Below are 23,931 nucleotides of genomic sequence, written 5' to 3' on the forward strand. Positions count from 1 at the left end.
TCCCGGCCGTGCGCGCTAGAGGAGGTGCTAATGGCATCGTGAGGCAAACACCACACATGCACGACCCATATGGGTACTGCCACTAAACCTCTCTGAGCAAAGGCGCAGGGATGCACCCCAGGGACACACATCTTGAAGAACCTCAGTGGTGGCACAGGGTGAGTAACCTTCTCTTTCCTTTGCTGAGGCCAGCAGCTCTGTCCCAGGCAGCAGGGTCAGGAGGAGACTGGGCCACTTCCAGGTGCTCTGTGGGAAGATCTACACTGGGAGGAGGCAGCGGTTGCCCTGGATCTGCCTGAACTTTGGGAGCTGATGCTGTTTAGCGATGCCCCATGCTCTGCAGGAGCTGAGGGCTCTCTCTGAGCCAGGTCCCAGAACAACCCACCCTGGGAGGCTTGGCCTGGCACCGGGGCTCTTGGGGATGGCAGGCGGCATTTCCAAACCCAGGTGAGCCGGAGCCCTGAGGACAAAGGCTCCCCACCGTGAAAATGCTCTTTGGGCTAATTACCCTGGAGCTTCCCCCGGCCCCTCTGCACAGCTTGGCCCTGCCCCGCTGGGGAGGAGATGGAGGGAGAGTGGCTCTGGCTTTTCCTGGAGCCCATGTGACACCAGGGGCTGTGGGATCAGCTCTGGGCAGCCCTGAAGTCTCTGGGCAGTGCGCAGACCAGTACACCAGGCACCACCTGGCCCGGGGAAAGCCTGGGAGAAGCTGCAGGGGTGCAGAGCCCTGTGCTATGCTGTGCAGCCATCAGGGCAAGGTGAGGCTGCTGCCATTTCCCCCACCCTGGGTATAGCCTAGTATCAGCCCCACTGCGGTGTGAGCGGGCCGGGGACGTGGGCCCAGGTTAGCCAAGCCTCCCCGGTGGCCCAGCACGGGCACCACCCCGCAGTGGAACCACAGAGAGTGCTAACCCCTGGCTGTCTTCGCTTCCAGGTACCTGTACAAGCTCAAGGACCTGCACGTCAGCTACGAAAACTACACCGAGGCGGCCTACACCCTGCTGCTGCACGCGCGGCTCCTCAAGGTACAGGGGGAGGGGACCTGCTGCTGCACGCGCGGCTCCTCAGGGCATGGGGGGACCCTGCTGCTGTGCGTGTGGCTCCTCATGGTACTGGGCCGGGGGGCACCCTGCTTTCTCTTCGAGAGACCTGTCCCAGCGGCTGCTCCATTTCAGGGAGAGTCTCAGCTCGCAGCATCCGTTCAGCCCCCGTGTGCATCCTAGGCCTCCTTGTGCCAGACAGCGAGGCTATGTGGGAGTACGCAGGAGAACTGGCCTCTGTTCCTTCTCAACCGCTTTGGCCAGAGATGGATCCCAAATGTGCCTGGGCTTCTGTGCTTCTCTCTGGGACTAGGATGGCACAGTTCAGTACAGTTAGCGTTTGTTAGCTAAGTAGCCATGAGGTTGTTTTTTTCTCCTCACTTCTCCTGCTGGGAGTCTGGTTTCCCTGGCAGGACATTCCTGGCTCACGAGGCCATGCCTGGAACAACAGCCATGCCAAGCATGTCCATTGTGTGCGGGAGCCCCACGTCCCCCAGAAGTGCAGCTTCTACCTGGCCCTCAAGGAAGAACAGGAAGATGAAACTCGGACTGTTCATGATGAAACGCTCCTGTCTGCCAGCATCTGAGTCAGGTCAGGAGAGCCCCCTGTACACCTCTCTCCAGACAGACCCAGTGCCCATCTGCCTTGGCGCAGGCTTCCCCTAAGAGAAGGAAGGGTTTGGGGGCTTCAGGGAAGGCCTCTAAAAAGAGGAACGCGGACTTTCACCCTGAGGAGCCAGCTCTGAAAAAGTCCAGGTCCCCAGCAAGATCCATGCTCTCCGGAGCCTTGACCTCGTGCCTCAGCACGATCGAGTGGAAGGACTCTGCCTCCGGTACAGCTGCAGAGTGCCCGAGCTCAAAGGAGACCGAGCTCTGGCAGGGCCTCGGTACGCTCTGCCAGCAAGGAGGGCAAGCCCAAGCAGTCAAGCTGAGCCTCGCCATCGGTACCTATGACACCCTCGGCACCAAGCAAGCAACAGCATCAGATCCCATGTCCATCAACACCAGTGTGCCCGCCCTCGATGGTACTGTCAGCTTTGAGGCCATCTCCTCGGCTACTGTGTCGGTACTGGTCCCTACCTCTTGATAACGGATGAACCAGGGTCCCTGCACCTCATGGTTACCAAGTGCATCTCAGTACCGAGACCCTGCTCTCTGGACCACTGTCCCTGGTACCACAGGACTCTCCACCGTTTTCGGCAGTTGCTCCTCCACTGGATGAGATGGACGAGGATGAAGGAGACTCAGTCTCCTCTCTTTCCTTTCAGGGGCCTCCAGCATATCCCTTCAGGAACCCATTCGGGGAGAGTCACGGGGAAGATCGGGCTCTGTAACAATGTGGCATTTGGTGGGACAGAACTGAGAGTATCAATTCAGGACAAATTGCTCAGGGCAGGGCAGTTACACCCCAAAGCTGCAGTTCCTTTACTATTAAGGCACACCAAACCAGCCAGCCAGAGAGGACTTTGGTTTTACTGCACTGGCTAACCAGAAGTCACAAAAGCAATTCCCTTAGACACTCGAATTTCCCAGTATCACCACCAGGGCCACTTGTTATGGGGACAAATGGTTATGAAAACCAATACCCAGTAACAGAACAAAGGTTCCCTCGATCCCAAAGGACCAAGCCCCAGACCCAGGTCAATATACAAGTCAGATCTTACCCACAAATCACGCTGTTGCCAATCCTTTAGAACAGGGTTGGCCAAGCTGTGGCTCCGGAGCCACATGGGCTTTTCAGAAGTTAAAATGCGGCTCCTTGTACAGGCACCGACTCCAGGGCTGGATCTACAGGCACCAGCTTTCCAGTGTGCCGGGGGGTGCTCACTGCTCAACCCCTGGCTCTGCCACAGGCCCTGCCCCCACTCCACCCCTTCCCGCCCCCTCCCCTGAGCCTGCCGTGCCCTCGCTCCTTCCCCTACCTCCCCAGAGACTCCTGCATGCCATGAAACAGCTGATCAGGAGGTGAGGGAAGGGAAGGATGGGGCAGGGCTGCCAGTGGGCAGGAGGGGCTGGCAGCGAGGGAGCTGATGGGGGGCTGCTGATGTATTACTGTGGCTCTTTGGCAACGTACACTGGTAAATTCTGGCTCCTTCTTAGGCTCAGGTTGGCCACCTCTCCTTTAGACTCTAAAATCTAAAGGTTTATTCATAAAAAGAAAGAAATATAGATGAGAGCTAGAATTGGTTCAATGGAATCAATTGCATACAGTAATGGCAAAGTTCTTGGTTCAGGTTTGTAGCAGTGATGGAATAAACTGCAGGGTCAAATCAAGTTTCTGGAGAACATCCCCAGCTGGGATGGGTCATTCAGTCCTTTATTCAGAGCTTCAGTTTGTAGCAAGGTTCCTCCAGAGGTAAGAAGCAGGACTGAAGACAAGATGGAGGAGATGCAGCTGCCTGTTATAGTCTCTTGCCATGCGGCCTGTGCTTCCTTTGTTCTAAAAACAAGCTGCCCACCACATGGCATGGAAAAACATTAGAGTTCTGTCCATAGGCAGGTCCCTGCATACCTTGCTGAGTCACAAGGTGCATCTGCCTTCTCTCAATGAGTCAGTTGTATAGCTGATGGTCCTTAATGGGCCATCAAGCAGGCTAGATAGTGCAGATGCCAAATTGTCTGGGGTGTCACCCAGAAGCATATCACAAGTTTGAAATACAGACAGTATAGAGCCAGTATTTATAACTTTAAATACAAAAATGACACATGCATACAGATAGCATACTCATAACCAGAAACTCATAACCTTTTCATGGACACCTTACGTAACCTCCTTTGTACAAGATTTCATGCAACTATAGGACCTTGGTTGCAACAATGATCTATACAGTCACAGTTCATGTCTATAACGTCACAGGCTCATTATTAAGAGTGGTGGAACCAACCTTGCATCCCCTCACTTCCATATGGGCTCCCAGTGGCCATACTGGGCCTTCGGGCTGCTTATCAGCAACAACCTGCCAGACCTCTGGTACTGTCTCATAGGGAGTCCAAGTTATTCAAGCAGCCCCATCACAGGAGATGTTTGAGGAGCAGGAAGCTAAGGTGGAGAAGGAGGCCACCTCTCAAACACCTATTTCATCCTTGTCTCCGGATGAGGAAGTTATGCCTCTGCCACCAGCCGTGGCCGATGAAATTCCCAGAAATCAAGACCTCCTAAAGAGGGCAACTGATGCCCTTCAAATTCCACCCAAAGAGGTTAAGGATTTGCAGCGCAAACCTCCCCTTTGATGGATATCCTGCAGTCAGCAACACTTAGAGGTGAAAGTAAGCTGGTACGGTCCAGTACAGTGTACCGGCAAGAGCCAGCATGCTGTGCTGAGCCGGACCGGACCGGCTTCCCCAGGCAAGTGATTTAAAGGGCCCAGGGCCCCTGCAGCAGCCAGAGCCCCAGGCCCTTTAAATCTCCACCCAAGTCCCGGGCTAGCGGCAGCAGCCGGGAGCTCCTGGGGCTCCGTTGGCGATTTAAAGGGCCCGGAGCTCCATTGCAGTAGCAGTGGCTGGAGACCCAGGCCCTTTAAATTGCCCCTGAGCCCCAGGGCTCCCAGACGCCTCTGCAGCTGGAGCCCCGGGGCCTTTAAATCTTGATTTAAAGGGCCCGGGTATTTAAAGGTCCCACTTCTTCCGGTTGAGGACACGCCCCCTTCTCAGGACTGTGGAGTACCGGTAAGTCCTTTAAGTTACTTTCACCCCTGGGAACACCCCCGACGGTGGTGTTACCCATCAACGAGGTGCTCTTGGATCCGGTTATGCTGGTGCAGCAGACACCTGTCACTGTTCCACCCATATGTTACCAGGTGGATAAGGTGCTGTTCCCCTCAAGCATTCTTTTTGTTCTCACACCCTCTTCCTAACTCGCTGGTGGAGGATGCAGTAAAGGAGCGGGGTAGACAGCACTTCTCTAAGGGCCAGTCTACACTAGAACCGCTATGTCAGCACAACTGCACCGCTGCAGCGTGTCTGGTGAAGATGCTCTGTGCTGATGGGAGAGAGCTCCTCCTCTGTGAGAAGCCTAGTTACGTTGGCGGGAGAAGCTCTCCCACCAACGTAGCACTGTCCTAAGGGCCAGTGTAACTTACATCACTCTGGGGGTGGCTTATTCACATGTCAGTTCTACCGAAGTATGTGGTGGTGTAGACCTGGCCTAAGTCTGCACTGTATGACAAGCACCCATTGGGCGAAAGGCTAATTCATCAGCAGCCCTGCTATTTAGAATGGCAAGCTATCAGGTGGTCATGGCCAGCTGTAACTTTACAAAAGATAACAGATTGATGGCTTTTATTGAACAGCTGCCACAAGGACACAGGGAGCAATTCCAGGCCATCATCTCCGAGGGTCAGTTGGTGGCCAGAACTGTGTTTCGAGCATCCTTAGATGCTGTGGACACTCTCCATGGCAATGGCACCAGATTGTTAGGAAGTACAGAACACTGTGGAGAATCTCCCTTGGATGGTCGTAAACTGTTCTGGGAGCCCACGGGTGAGTCCTTGCATGCACTAAAGGACTCTAGGGCTACTCTGCAATCCCTGGGCATGTACACACACCTACAAATAGGAGAAGGTTTAGTAGGTCACAGACTGCCCAGAGATCACATCCTGCTTGTTTTCCAGGTTCCACAGATCCACCAAACTCTCCCGGGACAACTCAGAGATCTCACAGAAACAGGGCTGCCCGACCACCCTCCAGGACCCCCCCAGTCCTTTTCAAAGCAACAGTTTTGATGGGTTCGTCGAGGGTTTGAGTCCTCCCAGATCTCTGGTTTTATGGCTGTGACCTTTGGCCCATCTTCCCCCTTTAGAGATTGTTTTCCCTATTTCCAACATGCTTGGAGGTGGATCACCACAGACCAGTGGGTCATAGAGGCCAGAATATGAGGCTGTGAGATCCATTTTACATTGCTCCTTCCCTCCCAGCCCCCTTCCCCATCCGTCTTCAGAGACCCTCTCACAGGCTTTTACTGAGACAAAAAGTGAAATCTCTCTCATGAGGAGCACTAGCCCTGGTCCTGCCTCCTCACAAGAGCAAAGGATTTTACTCCCAAGTATTTCCTTGTGCCAAAGAGGGATGGAGGGCAGAGACCGATCTAAGACTTCGAGACAAGTTGCTGAGATTTCGGATGTTCAGGTGACTCTGGCAGCTATAATTCCTTCACTGGAGGAGGGGGATTGGTTTTCAGCTGTTGACATGCAAGATTCCTATTTCCATATAGCAATACACCCATTGCACAGGAAATAGCTTCACTTGACCGTAGGCCAGGATCATTTCCAATACCCAGTGATTCCCTGCGGCCTTTCCTCAGCCCAGGGTGTTCTCAGAGGGCCTGGCAGGAGTGGCTGCTTACCTCCAACAAGAAGCAATTGTAGTCTCCCCAGATTTCAGTGGCTGCCTACTCCAGGGCCATTCCTGCGAAGCAGTGCTACCTGGCACCCACCAGCCCTCGCTCTGTTCCAGGGGTTGGGTCTGCAGCTGAATGTCAAATAGTCCCATTAACTATGATATGGCAGATAGTTTACAGGGGCGTATTTGGACTCGTTGACAAGCCGGGGCCTACCTTCCCTTAGACAGGGGCAGCTTGTCAGGTCTGGGATGGGCAATTCCAGGCCACCTTTGGACCACAATAAGGAATGGTCGTCAGCTTCTGGGGCACGTGGCAGCTTGCACCATTGCACCTTTGCCTCTGCTGCTTCCAGGGTTGGCTCAGAACGACCTGTTCTCCAGTCAGAGGCACCCTGGACAGACAGTCGACGGCTCCTGCACAAGTGGATGTCTCCCTTGGCTGGTGGAAGGATCAGCCCAGTGTCTGTGCAGGGATCCGTCTCCGGACTTTAACACCAGACACATCGCTGTGGGCTGGGGACCCACCTCAGTGCCCTTTGACTCTGGGCCGATGGACAGCTCAGGAAACTAGACTGCACATCGATCTGTTGGAGCTCAGGGCTGTCCAGAATGCTGCCCCTGTCAGGGCCATGACAGACAATGCATCATGTGTTCTGTATCAATAAGCAGCAAGACCCCCGCCCTGTGCGCTGAAGCTGTGGAACTGGTGCCTCGCTCATCAGAGCCAGATCTCAGCAGTCTACTTCCCAGGTATTGGGAGCACCACAGCACTACAGATGGGAGCTTGACACCCAAGTTCTCCACAACGTATTCCAACCTGTCCTCTGTTCCATTTGTCTATGAAGGCAGCTTTCTTAGTGGCCATCACTAAGGGTCGGGGAGACTGGTGATTTGGTAGCAGATTCTGTCTTTATGCTGTTCTTCAAGGACAAAGTGTCTTCACGTCACACGCTAAGTTCTTACCTAAGCTTCTGTCAAGGTTCCATCCTGACCAATCCATTGGTCCACCAGGGTTTTTCTGAAGCCACATGGTGCTCTGCAGGAAGCCTGTATTCATACCCTGGAGGTTAGAAGGGCGTTGGCTTTCTACTGAGACAGGACCAAGCGAGTCTCCTAGGCTGTCCGTCTCCTTTGGGGTAGATTGAAGGGCTCCTCGCTCTCTGCTCAGGCTATCGAGATGGCTGTCCGGGTGTGTTAGCACTTGTGAGGATGCTGCAAGCGTTCACCCCTAAGGGGTGCTGCGAGCACATTCACCCGGATCACGGGCAACCGCTCCAGCACTGCTGCAGAACATGCCAGTATCTGAGCTCTGCAGGGCTGCTCTGTGGGCTTCAGTGCATTATGTCCTGATCCGTGCCACCAGCACTCGGTTCTGCTGGGCTATCTTCAGTTCTGGACTCCAAAGCTCCCTCCTCCCCTTGGGATATTGCTCGGGAGGCCCCGAAGTGGCATGCTGTGCAGATTGAGAAAGGGGGCTAAGCAATCCCCAGACAGAGGGAGGGAGCGCGCTGAGGAGGAACCAGCTGTGCTGGGTGTATGAAGACAGGGAATTGGAAGCAGGGGGGCTGGGAGAAGGGAGGGGTGTTTGGAACCTGCAGTTACTGTCTGGGGAGGGGGGAGTTGGGAGGCTGGTGAACACAGAGGGGGAGGAAGTCAGCCAGGTAGAAAAGGCTCAGGGAAAGTGGCAGAAAGGCCTGGGCAGGAACTCACCTTGGCTGCTGATTTGAGGGTCCCTGAGCCGAACCTGGAGCAGAGGGGCCCGGGTTCCCCTGCCAGCTGCGGAGAGAGTGGCTCCTGGGCAGCGAATGGGCACATTGCTTGGGACTGTGGGGAGACCCCCCTGGAAGGGGAACCGCGAGTGAGCTGGCCGAGGGCCAAGTCCCAAAGAGGCAGGGCAGCTGCTGGAGTGAGAGAGGGGCTGCAGATCAGGAGAGCAGTGGAGAGACCGGCAGACCTGCAGGAAGGGGCGTTAGCCTCGTAGAGCTAGTCCCCAGAGCGGCCAGCAGGAGACGCTCTCCAGCGTGTGGCAAAGCGCGTCATCACACCCCCTATAGGGATGCTGCTGGAAGAAGAGGAGGTTACTCACATTTTCTTAGAGATGTGGCCCTGTGGGCACGCCAGTCCCCCTCTGTGCCCTCTGCTTCGGGCTGTCCCCAGGGGCATTTAGGCAGGGAAGGAACTGAGAGCGGTTCTCCTGCGCACCCCTGTGCAGCCTCCAGGTCTGGCACGAGGAGGCCGAGGGAGCAGGCATGGGTCCAATGGACACTGAGCTGGGAATTGCCACCCACGGGCTCGGGGGTGCCTGCGCCCTGATGTGAAGCCCCTGCCGGGATAGGCTTATCAGAGAGCCGCAGTCACTGCATGAGGTGAGGAACCTCTTCTGCATGGCCAGCTCCTCCAGGTGGGGGTGGGGGGGATCCTGCTGCTGCATACGTGGCTCCTCAGGGTATGTGGGGGACGGGGACCCTGCTGCTGCACACAGCTTCTCGGGGGACGGGGACCCTGTGGCTGCTTGGGGTTCTGGGAATGGGGGAAGCCCTCTGGGTGCTGGGGGGACAGAGTCAGGGTACCAGACCCAGAGCCCTGGGTAGGGGAGGCGGAGTATTGGACCCAGAGCCCTGGGGGAGTCAGGGGGAGCCCATCTCCTGCTGCTGCATGCCATGTGGGGGGGGGCAATGGGTCTGTGGCAACGCGGGGTCTGTGTGCCTCTCCACAGTGGTCAGATGAGCCAAACACAGCCCCCATGCAGGGCTCCCATAGCCAGAGCCTGCACACCCAGCGCCAGCTGAAGGAGGCTCTCTACAACCAGATCATCCACTACTTCGACCAGGGCAAGGTGAGTGCAGGGGGGTGTGACCCAGGGAGACTCCCCCTCTGTACCCCTCTTCCTATGGCCTGTACCCCTTCTGTGCAGCCCATACCCCCTTCCCCATGGGCCCATACCCCTTCCCTGCAGCCTGTACCCCCTTCTCCATGGGCCCATACCTCCCTCCCCATGGCCTGTACCCCCATCCCTGCAGCCCCTCCCCACGGCCCCCTACCCCCTCTCCCTGCGGCCCGTACCCCTCTCCAGCACTGGCCCCAGGAGCTCTGATAGTTTCACCAGTTCTCCTCGTCCCCTGGGGGTCTGGGCACTGCCCCCCTCCAGGTGGGGCCTCCCAGAACATGGGCAGCCACTCAGGTGAGCTGGGTCCCAGCTCAGCCCTGGTGCGGGAGTGCCCCCTGCAGGATGCTGGTGAGACTGCAGCAGCTGCCAGCCCATGGCTCTAGTGGGCCCAGTCCAGCCGCAGCCCTGCCCGGGGGACGAACCGCACCGCGAGGTCACTCCAGGCCTGTCTAGGCCCAACTGCCCCTACTGCGGCCATGCAGCTGCCATCCGCTGCCAAGGCCCGATCCCTGTGGCAGGGATGCCCAGCATCCCATGCCACACTCTCCCCCACAGCCTGGGCCTGGCCTCTCCAGATGGGCTCATCACAACCTCTCCCAGGGCCGGTCCCACAGCACAGCTGGTGGCCCCCTTGGCCTGGCAGAGTGGGGGCAGAACCTGCCCAGGCATTGACCCCTGTGTCCCAGCAGCGGATCAGTGGGTGCTGGAGGCAATGCCCAGAGCAGAGCTGTGTAAGAAACACTCCCAGCCCCGTAGGTAGCCCCTGACTCTGCCCCCCGTCTCCCAGCAGATGTGGGAGGAGGCGATTCACATCTGCAAGGAGCTGGCCGAGCAGTACGAGAGTGAGGTCTTTGAGTACGAAATGCTGAGTGACATCCTGGTGAGTCCCCGGGGGCGCTGCGCCTCGGAACTGGGTGTGCAAGGTGGGCTGCAGGCAGGGACGCTGTCAGCTCGCAGGGACTGGGAGCCCAGGGCTGGGAAGCAGGGGGCTGCAGGTCGGGAGTGAGGGGCACCGACAGAGCTTGGGGGAGCCCATGGCTGCGCTAGCAGGGGGCTGCCGGCTGGGATTGAGGGGCAGCAGCAGGACTGGGATAGGAGGGGACAGTTCTGGGGAGTTGGCAGAGCCGGTCTCCAATCTGGCTCCTCTTGGGTAGTGGCTTTGGGGTGAAACACAGTCTAAGGGGGGTCGGGCCCCATCCTGTGTCTTGTAGCAGCGGGAGGCAAAGTTCTATGAGAACATCTTGAAGGTGCTGCGGCCCAGCCCAGACTACTTCGCCGTGGGCTACTACGGGCAGGGCTTCCCCACGTTCCTGCGGGTAAGAGAACCCCTGCCTCTCCTGGGGCCCATCACAGCCAACCACCCAGCCAGGCCAGCATCCCACCCTCTGCCAGCCCACAGCTGAGCACTGGCATGTGCTCCTGGGCCCCAGATGCCAGGTCGGTGTCGGCCCCTTTGACAGCCTTGGGCGAGGGCCCCCTGCTGATGGCCAAGCCCCAGACCCCGCCCTGCTCCTCTCCCCCTGCTGCCCCAGGGATTCTCCTCTGGAAAGTCCCCCACAGCCTGAGACCCCGCAGCCTGGGGACCCTGCCACGACTTCCCTGAGAGAGACTCCAATAGGGTCTGACAGCGGGAAGGGCTGGGATAGTAGGGGAGGGGCCAAGGGGCAATGGCAGAGCAGGGTGTGGGGAGGAGGGTGAGGTAGTGGGGGAGGAGCCAGGCCGGGCCCCCGACTCCCTGCCAGCGCCAGTTGATTCCTCCCCCACCTGCAATGGGCCAAGCTGGCCCCACGTCCCCCACCAGCACCAGCTGGTGCCCCCCACCCACGCTAGGCCAGGCCATTTCAGCAGGGCTGAGCCAGGCAGGCACAGCCCTCATGGGACAGGAGGACAGGGACACTGACCTTTCCCCCCACCCCCCAGAACAAGGTTTTCATTTACCGAGGCAAGGAGTATGAGCGCCGGGAGGACTTTGAAATGCGGCTGTTGACCCCCTTCCCCTACGCTGAGAAGCTGCAGACCACGTCACCGCCGGAGCAGGATGTCACCGACTCGCCGGGCCAGTGTATCCTCCCTGTATCTAGGGAGGGGACGGGGCTGTCCCGGTTCTGCGGCCAAGGCCCAGCTGTCTGGTGTCCTGGTGCAACGCACCCACCTCCTGGGTGTGGGATTCTGTCCCGTCTAGTGGCCCCAAAACCACTTAGAGAGAGAAAAACTGTGGCTGCTAGAGCCTTAGCCAAGAGCCAGGTGGCTCTTAGCTCATGGGGTAGAAGCTCATGCACTAAGCTCCAGAGGTCCCTGGTTCGATCCCGCCTGCCAACAACCGGGGTCTGTTGGTGTTACACGGGCACTGGAGTCTGGCAGAGTGTGTCCCCCGCCCCAAGCGCACCCCGCATAGGCCCTCCCCTCCCGCGAGCGCACCCCGCGTAGGCCAGAGTGTGCCCCACCGTGGGGCTTCCATTGTGCAGGAGTCCCAGCATGGGTCTTGCTGGGTGTGTTGGGCGCAGGGGTCCTGTGGGCCTCCCCAGCAGGGCTCAGCCTGGGACAGATCCGTGCTCTGGCTGCTCCTTCACTCGGCCAAGATATCCAGTGCTTCACCGTGCAGCCCGTGGAGGAGGCCAGGGACCGATTCAGGGGCAGGAATGTCCCCGAGCAGATCGTCAAGTGAGTGCCCAGGGCCCAGAACCCCCAAGGAGGGCATGCCAGTGCCCCCCCAGTACAGCCTTGGTGCCAGGAAGGATGCTTGGGGGCTTGAGTCCCCAGGCATGGGGAGGTGGTTCCCCAGGAGGGGGGTGGGAGGGGTTTTCCCCGGGCATGGGGGGCAATTCCCCAGGGGGCCAGGATGGGTGCTGGGGGTGGTGGGGAAGTTGATGCAGGTCCTGGGACAGCATGCGCTACATGCAGGGAGTGCCCCCGCCCCTCCCCATGCTGACCCCGCCTTCCCCCTGCAGTTTCTATAAAGCCAACAACATCCAGCAGTTCAGCTACTCGCGGCCCTTCAGAAAAGGCCCGAAGGACCCTGACAACGAGTTTGCGGTGAGCCCATTCCTGGGGGAGCCCCATGCTTAGGGGGCATTGGTGGGGTGCCAGTGTGCCAGGGTGGGAGTGAGCAATGAGGGAGTATGGGGGGCTGGGGCAGCATCAGTGGGAGCCCTGTGCTCTGGGGGGGGGGGCGAGGGAGCATAGGGGGGATGGGCCCTGTACTCTGGGGGGGGCAAGGGAGTATTGAGGGGAGGGGCCCTGTGCTCTGGGGGGCAGGGGAGCGGTGGGGGCCCTGTGCTCTGGGAAGGTGAGAGAGCGTCAAGGGGAGTCCTGTGCTCTGCGGGGTCCAGGGGAGCGTTGAGGGGAGCCCTGTGCTCTGGGGGGTTGGGGGGGTTCCCAGGTGGGAGGAGCTGTTCAGCTTCCCTCAGCCCAGGCCCATGTGATGACTGAGCTCTGACACCCCCCCACCGCCCCCAGACCATGTGGATTGAGAGAACGACCTTCGTGACAGCCTATCCGCTGCCTGGCATCCTGCGCTGGTTTATGGTCACAGCGACCACCAGGGTGAGGCCCTTGCACGGGAGGAGCTGAGGGAGGAGGGAAGCGGGGGTGTGCCGAGCCAAGCCCCGGGCGGGGGGTGCCCTCCTCTGATGTTTAGTCCCCCCACCCCGGCCTTCATTCTCGGCTGGGGTCTCTGCTCAGCTCCGGGATGAGAGGCAGGAGACCCGGGAGTCACTGGAGCTGGCATTGTCTCTCCGACCCCTGGTGCTCTGGCTCAGTTTCAGCCAGTTCCTTACTCTTGGTCTGTCCTGAGAGCAAACTTAACCCCCCACCCCACGCTGGGGAGCCATGCAAGGTCTGGGGGAAACTGAGGCCCACATTCCCTCTTTGTCACACCTGGTTAAAGCTGGATTCAGTGTTCTCTGGCCAGTCCCGTCTGGCTGCCTGGTGAACTCCAGCGCTAGTGCGGGGAGAGGTGGCCCCTGCCCGGCTTGCGTAGGGCCTAGGGGAAGAAAGCCTGGCTTGCCCAGAAGTCCCCAGACACAGGGTGTGGATGCAGCAGAGCCAGGACTTGGCCTCCCCATCCCTCCTCTCACTGAGTCTGGAGACGCCCTGCGTGTTGGGAGTGTCAACTGGTGACATGACCCCCGGAGCAGCTTGGACACAGGCAGGCGAGGTTTGCAGTAGGGTCCCTGTGGGGGATCACAGCCTGCCCAGCGTGGCCTGTTCTCAGGCGGGATTGTGGCAAGCCAGGGGGCCCCCCAGACCTCTGCAGCCACTAAACATCCCCCCTCCCCTGGCCCAGACCATCATCAGCCCCCTGGAAAATGCCATTGAGACCATGAAGAAAACCAATGAGAAAATCCTGACCGAAATCAACCGGCACCACAGCGAGCCCAGCCTGCCGGTCAACCCGCTCTCCATGCTGCTCAACGGCATCGTGGACCCGGCCGTCATGGGTGGCTTCGCCAAGTATGAGACGGTGAGAGCTGGGGGGCTCGGGGGGGGCGGGGGGGCAGAGAGCAGTCCTGCTGCTCTGCAGGGCTGACCCCAAACAAGGGGGCCTCACCACCTGCCTCCACTGAGCTGGTGTCATGCAATGAGCACTGTAAAATGTCACAGAGGAGTTATCGTCTATGGGGAGCCCAGGGCTGGGGCAGCAGAGGCTGCAGGTTGGGAGTGAGGAGCATCAGCAGGTGAGACAGGGCTGGGGCGGCAGGTGGGGATTTGTGTAGGGCCTAGGGGAAGAAAGCCTGAGCTCCCTCCTGAACGCATAATCCCTCATTTCTGGCTCCACCCCAGAGCACGCACCCCCAGCCGAAGTCCTCACTGCCTCCCACACCCCAACCCCCTGCCCCAGGCTGGAGCCCTCTCCTGTGCTCCAAACCCCTCAGACCCACCCCACAGTCCAGAGCCTGCACCCCCTCCCACACCTCAATCCCTGCCCCAGCCAGGTGAAAGTGAGTGAGGGTGAGAGAGAGCAAGCGATGGAGGGAGGGGGGATGGAGTGGGTGAGGCAGAGCAAGGGTGTTCAGTTTTGTGCAATTAGAAAGTTTGCAACCCTAAGCAGAGGAGGGAGCCCATGGCTCACATAGCTGGGGCCTGCAAGTCAGGAGTGAGGGGCATCGGCAGAGCTAGTGGGGAGCCCATTGCTGGGGTAGCAGGGGCTGCGGGTTGGGATTGAGGGGCACCAGCAGAGCTGGGGGGCAGGGAGCAGAGGAGGGAGCCCACGGCTCATAGAATCATAGAATATCAGGGTTGGAAGGGACCTCAGGAGGTCATCTAGTCCAACCCCCTGCTCAAAGCAGGACCAATCCCCAACTAAATCATCCCAGCCAGGGCTTAATCATAGAATCATAGAATATCAGGGTTGGAAGGGACCCCAGAAGGTCATCTAGTCCAACCCCCTGCTCAAAGCAGGACCAATTCCCAGTTAAATCATCCCAGCCAGGGCTTTGTCAAGCCTGACCTTAAAAACCTCTAAGGAAGGAGATTCTACCACCTCCCGAGGTAACGCATTCCAGTGTTTCACCACCCTCTTAGTGAAAAAGTTTTTCCTAATATCCAATCTAAACCTCCCCCACTGCAACTTGAGACCATTACTCCTCGTTCTGTCATCTGCTACCATTGAGAACAGTCTAGAGCCATCCTCTTTGGAACCCCCTTTCAGGTAGTTGAAAGCAGCTATCAAATCCCCCCTCATTCTTCTCTTCTGCAGACTAAACAATCCCAGTTCCCTCAGCCTCTCCTCATAAGTCATGTGTTCCAGACCCCTAATCATTTTTGTTGCCCTTCGCTGGACTCTCTCCAATTTATCCACATCCTTCTTGTAGTGTGGGGCCCAAAACTGGACACAGTACTCCAGATGAGGCCTCACCAATGTCGAATAGAGGGGGACGATCATGTCCCTCGATCTGCTCGCTATGCCCCTACTTATACATCCCAAAATGCCATTGGCCTTCTTGGCAACAAGGGCACACTGCTGACTCATATCCAGCTTCTCGTCCACTGTCACCCCTAGGTCCTTTTCTGCAGAACTGCTGCCTAGCCATTCGGTCCCTAGTCTGTAGCTGTGCATTGGGTTCTTCCGTCCTAAGTGCAGGACCCTGCACTTATCCTTATTGAACCTCATCAGATTTCTTTTGGCCCAATCCTCCAATTTGTCTAGGTCTTTCTGTATCCTATCCCTCCCCACCAGCGTATCTACCACTCCTCCCAGTTTAGTATCATCCGCAAATTTGCTGAGAGTGCAATCCACACCATCCTCCAGATCATTTATGAAGATATTGAACAAAACCGGCCCCAGGACCGACCCTTGGGGTACTCCACTTGATACCGGCTGCCAACTAGATATGGAGCCATTGATCACTACCCGTTGAGCCCGACAATCTAGCCAGCTTTCTACCCACCTTGTAGTGCATTCATCCAGCCCATACTTCCTTAACTTGCTGACAAGAATACTGTGGGAGACCGGGTGTCAAAAGCTTTGCTAAAGTCAAGAAACAATACATCCACTGCTTTCCCTTCATCCACAGAACCAGTAATCTCATCATAAAAGGCGATTAGATTTGTCAAGCCTGACCTTAAAAAGGATGGTGTGACGAAGTGGGGCTGTTCTTAATGGTTCCTCTGAATAGTGTGGGGGTGCCTCAGTGTCCCCTAGGCAGTTCTTAAGAATCTAGGGGGTGGGATAAGGGTGTATGATCATTGCAGAGCCCTAGAGGGCAGGTGTGTGCAGGGGTCTGGACACAGAGAATGGCCGACACCCTGTTTCCTGGCAACTGATGGCCTGGGCCCATCCCCTCTGCAAGGTGAGAGCTAAAGGGTTGGAGAACGAAAGAATCAGGTGACCTGGCCAGGGAAAGGAACAAAGCCCAGAGGAGGAGGGGCTGGAGGGAGTTTCAGTTTGAGGCTGGCTGGGACATGGAGTGAAGTGTAGACGTGGTTGTCTGGCTCACTGCCTCCCAAAATGGACCCAGCTGAGGGGTCCTGTTCTCTGCACCTACAAGCTCTGTGTTAGACCATGTCCCTGTCGTCTAATAAACCGCTGTTTTACTGGCCGGCTGAGAGTCCCGTCTGACTGCGGAGTTGCGGGGCAGGACCCTCTGGCTTCCCCAGGACCCCGCCTGGGCGGACTCACTGGGGGAAGCGCACGGAGGGGCAGAGGAGGCTGAAATGCTCTGAGGTCAGACCCAGGAAGGTGGAAGCTGGGTGAGCTGTGTGTCCTGGAGACAGGCTGCTCAGAGAAAGGAGACTTCCCCGGAGTCCTGACTGGCTTCGTAGGGAGCAGTTCCAGAGCATCCCCCAGGAACTCCGTGACAGATGGTAACCCATTCCAGTGCTTCACCATCCTCCTAGTGAAATAGTTTTTCCTAATGTGCAACTCTTTCTGGGTCTCCCTTACATCTGGCCCATCAGGCGGATTCCTACACAATCCCCTTTCAGGCAAACTTACAGACATTCTAGATAAAAGGTCAGAAGCAGTCTCCTTCGCTTTGCCACACACAAGTTCAGGAATCTTTTCCTTCTTGCGACAGGTTTCCACACCCTCAGTAGGTAACATAATCAAATCACCTTCATGCTCTCCTTGTGCCCTGGCTAGGATCTCACCCTGATTAGACAGAGTTGCTCCACCCTTTCCAACAACACACTAGCAACAGGCAAAATACAAGCACCAGAATTGTCTGGGCTCTGGGATTTTACATAGACCCTAACTGGATGCGATCTAGTTACAGCGCCATTCTCCCGAGCAGACACAAACTTAGGGCCCTTCCCTTCCTGGGCTTTAGCTGAATCCAGAATCAGCTCTGAGACAACTTCACGACCCTCAACCATCACAGGCTGAAAGGCCCCTTCTGTCTGCTCCACAGACAGAGAAGAGCCAGAGACACATTCTCCTTTCCCAGACACACAGCTTGGGATCTCATTCCCCTGGTCCCAGCACACAAGGCTGGTCACAGACAACTGCTTGGAGATCAGGGTAGCTCCCTCCACAGGCAAGTCAATACCCCTGACAGACACAGACACATTTCCTTCCCTGTTGCAATTCTCCACCCAGCTAACAGGTAAGGTCCAGGGACACTCAGCTTCCACTCTCCTCGCCTTCCCACCCTGCTGACTAGACACAGCCCTCAGCTCACAAGGCTGCCTAGGCTCATCCAGACTTTCCTTACCAAGCACCTTGCCACTCCCCACAGATCCCCTGCCCTGCCTGTGTCTCCCCCCACTCAGCTGGGGTCTCAGCTCCCACTGTGCTCAGCGCTGCCCTTGCTATCCCAGTGGGGGTAGGCAGCGAGCTCGCTGCTTTCCTCACTGCATCAGAGCCAGCGTGAGCCCCCTCTCCAGCGACTGGTTCCCTGGATTCAAATTCAAACCCTGGGCAGTTACAGGAGCAGGGCCTGGATCCTGTCCCAAAGAGACACAGTCACTCCACAACAGGGTCTCGCAGCTTGGGTCCTCGAGCACCCCAACGGCCAGCCAGCCCCACCCCTCCTGGGTCTGCACAGGGATCTGGGCCATAAGCAGGGCAAGGGGCTTCATTCCTGGGACCCTCACCCAGCTCACCCAGCCCCTCAGCATCTGAGGCTGCACCACCCAGGGCCTGACACCAGTTCTCTCTGTCCCAGGGTCTCACCAGAGGGCCAGAGGATTTGTGCTGGAAATGGCCCAACCTGATGATCACTTTAGATAAGCTATTACCAGCAGGACAGTGGGGTGGGAGGGGGTATTGTTTCATGGTCTCTGTGCGTATATAATGTCTGCTGCAGTTTCCACGGTATGCATCTGATGCAGTCAGCTGTAGCTCACGAAAGCTCATGCTCAAATAAATTGGTTAGTCTCTAAGGTGCCACAAGTACTCCTTTTCTTTTTGCGAATACAGACTAACACGGCTGTTACTCTGAAACCTCCCCATTGACCATCACCTTCCACTCCCACTGGAGGTCCGAGGGGCCTGAGCCCAGGAGACTCCACACAGACATAGAGGTTGGGGTCAGGAGTGGGAGCCTGTCCACCTCCCCACCCATCTGGCTGACGGAGTCTGTGGCCTTGGGACCCAGCAAGGGAGCTAGACACCGGGGCTTTTCCGCAGGGTCCCCCTGGTTCAAATCGCCAGCCTGCTCAAAGGCAGTGAGGTGGCATCCACATCCCCCCCTCCTTAACCAGGGGCAGCAATTTAATCTCGAGGTTCCCTGCGGAACTGGCCGCCCGGGGTCTGTCCCCACTCACCCCTGGGGGGTCCCCTAGGCCTCTCCGCTCCCCCATCGCCAGTTCATGCTGCTGCTGCTTCTGCAGCTCTTTCTCGGGCTCTCGCTGTCTCTCACAGTCCTCTTGCTCTCTTGCACTCAGCTCCAATCCCGTCCGCCTCCAATACCCCAATGGAGAACCCAATCGTGAAGACCCCTGTCTGGTCGGGGACAGGAGTCTTGGGGATGCCTGGCTCCCACTCCAGCTGCTCCCAGATCCTGCTATAGCCCCACTGGGGGTCAGGAATCTGTCCCTGAGAGCGGTCATCCTCCTCCAGCTGCACGATGAACTCTGCTTTGGTGAACTTTCCAATGCGCAACCCTCTCTTTCTGCACAGGGTTACAATGTCCTTCTTAAGGAGACGGTGACAGGCCATCACTCCGCTCTTCCCCAGTTGTTGTGGACTCACAGGCCTGAATGCTCTCAGCTCCCCGCAGTTTCCAGGGAGAACCCCTAGTGTGCCAGCCCTTCTCAAGGTCACCAGCTCTTTGCCAGGGTCGAGCTGCAGACTCCTCTGCCCCTGGGACTGCTCGCTGCAATCCCCTGGGGGACCCCTGTTACTGCACAGTCCTTCTCGCTGGTCACACACTCCCAGGAGTTAACCGCCCCCCGAAACCACTCCTCTCTGAGCCTTCAGCACGCCTGGTCCTCATCAATCCCCCTTCGTTTTACTGCTCCCCAGTCACTTACTGCAGGAAGCGCCATCCACGGGGTGCAGTACATCCCACCGCTGCCACCAGTTGTCACGGAGTCCCTGGGCGATGCTCTGGAACTGCTCCCCATGAAGCCAGTCAGGACTCCGGGGAAGTCTCCTTTCTGTGTGCAGACTGTCTGCAGGACACACAGCTCACACGGCTCCACCTTCCTGGGTCTGATCTGGGAGCATTCAGCATCCTTTGCCCCTCCATGCGCTTCCCACAGCGAGTCCGCCCAGGTGGAGTCCTGGGGAAGCCAGAGGGTCCTGCCCCGCAACTCCGCAGTCAGACGTGACTCTCAGCCAGCCAGTAACACAGAGGTTTATTAGACGACAGGAACATGGCCTAAAACAGAGCTTGTAGGTGCAGAGAACAGGACCCCTCAGCTGGGTCCATTTTGGGGGCAGTGAGCCAGACAACCACGTCTGCCCTTCACTCCATGTCCCCAGTCAGCCCCAAACTGAAACTCTCTCCAGCCCCTCCTCCTCTGGGCTTTGTTCCTTTCCCGGGCCAGGAGGGCACCTGATTCCTTTGTTCTCCAACCCTGTAGCTCTCACCTTGCAGGGGGGAAGGGCCCAGGCCATTACTTGCCAGGAAACAGGGTGTTGGCCATTCCCTGTGTCCAGACCCCTGCACACACCTGCCCTCTAGGGCTCTGCAACGATCATACACCCTTATCCCACCCTCTAGATACTTAAGAACTGCCTAGGGGAAACTGAGGCACCCCCACACTATTCAGAGGAAACATTAAGAACAGTCCCGCTTCGTCACACCAACCTAGACCTCCCCCACTGCAACTTGAGACCATTACTCCTTGTTCTGTCATCTGCCACCACTGAGAACAGCCGAGCTTCATCCTCTTTGGAACCCCCTTCAAGTAGTTGAAGGCAGCTATTAAATCCCCCCTCACTTTTCTCTTCTGCAGACTAAATAATCCCAGTTCCCTCATCCTCTCCTCATAAGTCGTGCCCCAGCCCCCAGTCATTTTTGTTGCCCTCCGCTGGACTCTCTCCAATTTGTCCACATCCTTTCTGTAGTGGGGGGGCCCAAAACTGGACACAGTACTGCAGATGTGGCCTCGTCAGTGCTGAATAGAGGAGAATAATCACGTCCCTCGATCTGCTGGCGATGCTCCGACTAATGCAGCCCAATGTGCCATTGGCCTTCTTGGCGACAAGGGCACACTGTTGACTCATATCCAGCTTCTCGTCCACTGTCACCCCTAGGTCCTTTTCCGCAGAACTGCTGCCGAGCCATTCGGTTCCTAGTCTGTAGCGGTGCATTGGATTCTTCTGTCCTAAATGCAGGACCCTGCACTTATCCTTGTTGAACCTCATCAGATTTCTTTTGGCCCAATCCTCCAATTTGTCTAGGTCACTCTGGACCCTATCCATACCCTGCAGTGTATCTATCTGTCCCTCAAGCTTAGTGGCCTCTGCAAACTTGCTGAGGGTGCAATTGATCCCATCAGCCAGATCATTAATGATGTTGAACAAAACCGGCCCCAGGACCGACCCTTGGGGTACTCCGCTTGATACCGGCTGCCAACTAGACATCGAGCTGTTGATCACTACCCCTTGAGCCCAACGATCTAGACAGCTTTCGATCCACCTTGTAGTCCATTCATTCAGTCTATACTTTTTATGGATAGATGGAGACTGTGGGTCGGGAGTGAGGGCACCAGCAGAGCTTGGTGGTTAGGGCTGGAGTAGCAGGGGCTGCAGGTCGGGAGTGAGGGGCACCGGCAGAGAGCAGAAGAGGGAGCCTAGGGCTCACACAGCCAGAGGTGTGGGTCGGGAGTGAAACGTTGTGTCTGTTCCATGCTCAGCTCCACCCTGCCGGGGGCTGAGGCCACGTGCTGAGCCAGGCCGGGGTAGGAGCTGAGGCGGGTTTGCTGTTGCAGGCATTTTTCCAGGAGGCCTACCTGACTGAGCACCCTGAGGACCGGTCCAGTATTGAGAAGCTGCAGGATCTGATCGCCTGGCAGGTAGCTCCCCTCGTGGTGCAGGGCTCCCAGCGTCCCAGGGCTTCCTGCGGGTGTTTCTGTCCCAGCCTCCTGCAGCCAGGAGCCCCCTCAGCAGCTGCTCCAGGGAGAACATTGGAGCATCCTTAGAGTTCCCCAGATGGGGGATCTTCTCCTGAGCCCTTTGCTCTGGGCATGCTGCTGCCCATTCTGGCACCGGGCACTGACGCCCTCAGCTGCCCTGCTCCCATTGCCTCCCAGTCCTCCATCTAGGGACCCTTCTCCCTGTAGCGCAGAAGTGGGCAAACTACGGCCTGTGGGCCACATTCGGCCCACGGGACCGTCCTGCCCGGCCCCTGAGCTCCCAGCCAGGGAGGCTACCCCCTGCCCCTCCCCCACTGTCTCTCCTCCCCTGCAGCCTCAGCACGCTGGGCCGCGAGCACTCTGGCCCGATGCTTCTGCCGGGCAGCGTGGCTGCCAGCTCTTGCTGCTCTGAGTAGCATGGGGGGGTGGGTGGGAAATAAGGGTCAGAGGGTCCCAGGGGGACAGTCAGGGGGCGGGGGGGTTTGGATGGGGCAGAGGTTCGGGGGTGGTGGTCAGGGGATGGGGAATGGGGGTTGGGTAGGCGTGGGAGTCCCGGGGAGCCTGTCTGGGGGCAGGGGTGTGGATTGGGGTTGGGGCAGTCAGGGGACAGGGAGCAGTGGGGTTGGATGGGGGTGGGGTCCCGGGGGTGGTTAGGGGACAAGGAGCGGGGGGGGTTGGATGGGTCGGGGGTTCTGAGGGGGGCAGTCAGGGGGCGGGAAGTGGGAGAGGGCCGGATAGGGGCTGGGCCAGCCTGTTTGGGGGGGCACAGCCTTCCCTACCCAGCCCTCCATACTGTTTCGCACCCTCGATGTGGCCCTTGGGCCAAAAGTTCGCCCCCCCCCCCGCCCCCAAGCGCTGTTGCGGCTGGGTGTGTGAGCCAAGGCCCGTGACGTCCTGCGGCTGCTGGCACTGGGCCTGTGTCCCGGCAGATTCCGCTCTTGGCAGAGGGGATCCGGATCCACGGCAGGAAGGTGACTGAGGACCTCAGGCCCTTCCACGAGCGCATGGAGCAGTGCTTCACACAGCTGCGAGCCAAGGTGGAGAGCCAGTATGGCCTGCGGGAGCTGGTGAGTGCTGGGTGGGCATGGGGTGGGCGAGAGCGGGGGGCAGGCGGGGGCGGGGTCAGCGGGGCTGCCAGGCGGCCGGGGGGCGGGGTCAGCAGGGCTGCCCATTAGGGTGGGGGTGCTAAAGAAGTGGACGTTGCTGAGAAGCCGAATGGTTTCTCTGTGTCCCAGGGAGGGGGACAGGGGCCTGCCAGGGAATGGGGTGGTGTTGGCACCCCAGGGCTGGAGCAGGGCTGAGCAGCCAAAGGCGAACATAAAAGGCCCGTCCAGGAGCTGGGAGCAGTTTCATGCAGCAGCTGAGCTGCCAGCAAAGCCCCTCCCCACACCCAAATCAGCCAGGTTGTGACTTGCTGTTAACTGGCGCTGGGTGGGCTGGGTGCCCGCAAGCCCATGAGCCGGAGTCCTGCACCAGGGAAGGTGCCAGCAGCCAAACAATAAAACTCCTGGATCTCACTCCAAGAGGGGCTCGGCAGCCGCAGAGCAAGATCTTTCGGCATCTCTGTACCTGGCCGTCTCCCAGCAAGTGCCCTTCGAATGCCCTTGGCAAAGCCTCTCACAGGAGGCTGGTGAGGGACCAGTCGCTGTGGGGTGAGGGCGAAGCTCTGCCCTGGAGCAGAAGGCTCAGAACAGAGCAGGGATTGATGGTCCGTTTCCATCAGAGCCGAAGGGTCACAGCAGGGCCCCAGGGGGCAGACTGGGGTTTCAGATATTTATTAACAAGCTGGAAAAGGGACGTGTGAATCTGCAGATGGCACAAAGGTATTGAGAGGAGCTGAGCCCAGAGGAGCCCGTGAGGAATTTGAGGGACTGACCCCGGGAAGCACACTGGCAGGCCCAATTTAACAGTATCCACTCAACAAACAGACCCAGCGTCGCTGGGCAGCTCAGTGTGACCTCAACACAATGGGCAGCTTATGCCAGAAAAGCAAACGAGTTGCCGAGCTGCTGGACAGGCAGGGGAATAATGCAGGGAACAGTCCAATGTTGCCCTATAGACAGGGGGCATGGTCCCTGGCCCCCGGCTCCCGCAGGACAGCACAGAGCAGGGCTCACAGATGGCCGACGAGGGCAGTCGGACCCTGGAGAAGGTCTCCTCTGAGGGACTGCCCAGGCTGCGGGGTTGTTCCCTTCGAGAGCAGACAGATGCGTGGGGATGGCTGAGGCTAGGGATGGAGAAGGGGCAGCAGAGCCCCGTGTTCCCTGTCTCCCAGCGCATGGATGTGGGAGGCAGTCCGTGGAACTCAGCAGGAAAATTGGAAAAAGTAACCAGTGTTTCATAGCCTGTGGAATTCATGGCCACAAGCTGTTGCTGAGCCCCAGAGCTCAGCAGGGTCCAGCGTGGGACCAGCCCCTTTGAACAAGACCATCCACAGCTGGCACAGTAAATACTGAGTAACCCGAGTGTGGCAGGGCTAGAACCACGGGCATGAGCCCAGCCTCTGGCTGGGGGGTGGGGAGGGGCAGGTTAACCTGCTCTCCCTGTAGCAGGGCTGCTGCTGGCCAGTCTCCAGGACGGGCCTCTGGGCCAGTCCAGTCTGACGCCTTCTCATGCTCCTCGGGCAGCCAGCGGCAGGGCAGGGTGGTGATTGCTCTTTGCCTGCGGCTCCTAGTGACCTGTCTGTGCCGCCCACCTGGG

At 58.3% G+C, this 23,931-nt stretch overlaps 1 protein-coding gene across 2 annotated transcripts in view; it reads left to right on the forward strand.

Moving 5' to 3' along the window:
* The window catches only part of LOC140911001 (dedicator of cytokinesis protein 2), a 353,749-nt gene that overhangs the window by 325,061 nt on the left and 4,757 nt on the right, over positions 1-23,931 (forward strand). For both annotated transcript variants that reach the window (XM_078852647.1, XM_078852648.1), the window contains exons 38-48: positions 935-1,025; positions 9,094-9,213; positions 10,055-10,144; positions 10,476-10,580; positions 11,185-11,326; positions 11,844-11,925; positions 12,213-12,297; positions 12,721-12,807; positions 13,550-13,726; positions 21,088-21,171; positions 22,161-22,298. In XM_078852647.1, coding sequence (XP_078708773.1) covers positions 935-1,025; positions 9,094-9,213; positions 10,055-10,144; positions 10,476-10,580; positions 11,185-11,326; positions 11,844-11,925; positions 12,213-12,297; positions 12,721-12,807; positions 13,550-13,726; positions 21,088-21,171; positions 22,161-22,298 — 1,201 coding nt within the window. The remainder of the gene's footprint in view (positions 1-934; positions 1,026-9,093; positions 9,214-10,054; positions 10,145-10,475; positions 10,581-11,184; positions 11,327-11,843; positions 11,926-12,212; positions 12,298-12,720; positions 12,808-13,549; positions 13,727-21,087; positions 21,172-22,160; positions 22,299-23,931) is intronic.

This window comes from Lepidochelys kempii, chromosome 4, assembly GCF_965140285.1.
Source record: "Lepidochelys kempii isolate rLepKem1 chromosome 4, rLepKem1.hap1, whole genome shotgun sequence".
NCBI lineage: Eukaryota > Metazoa > Chordata > Testudines > Cheloniidae > Lepidochelys > Lepidochelys kempii.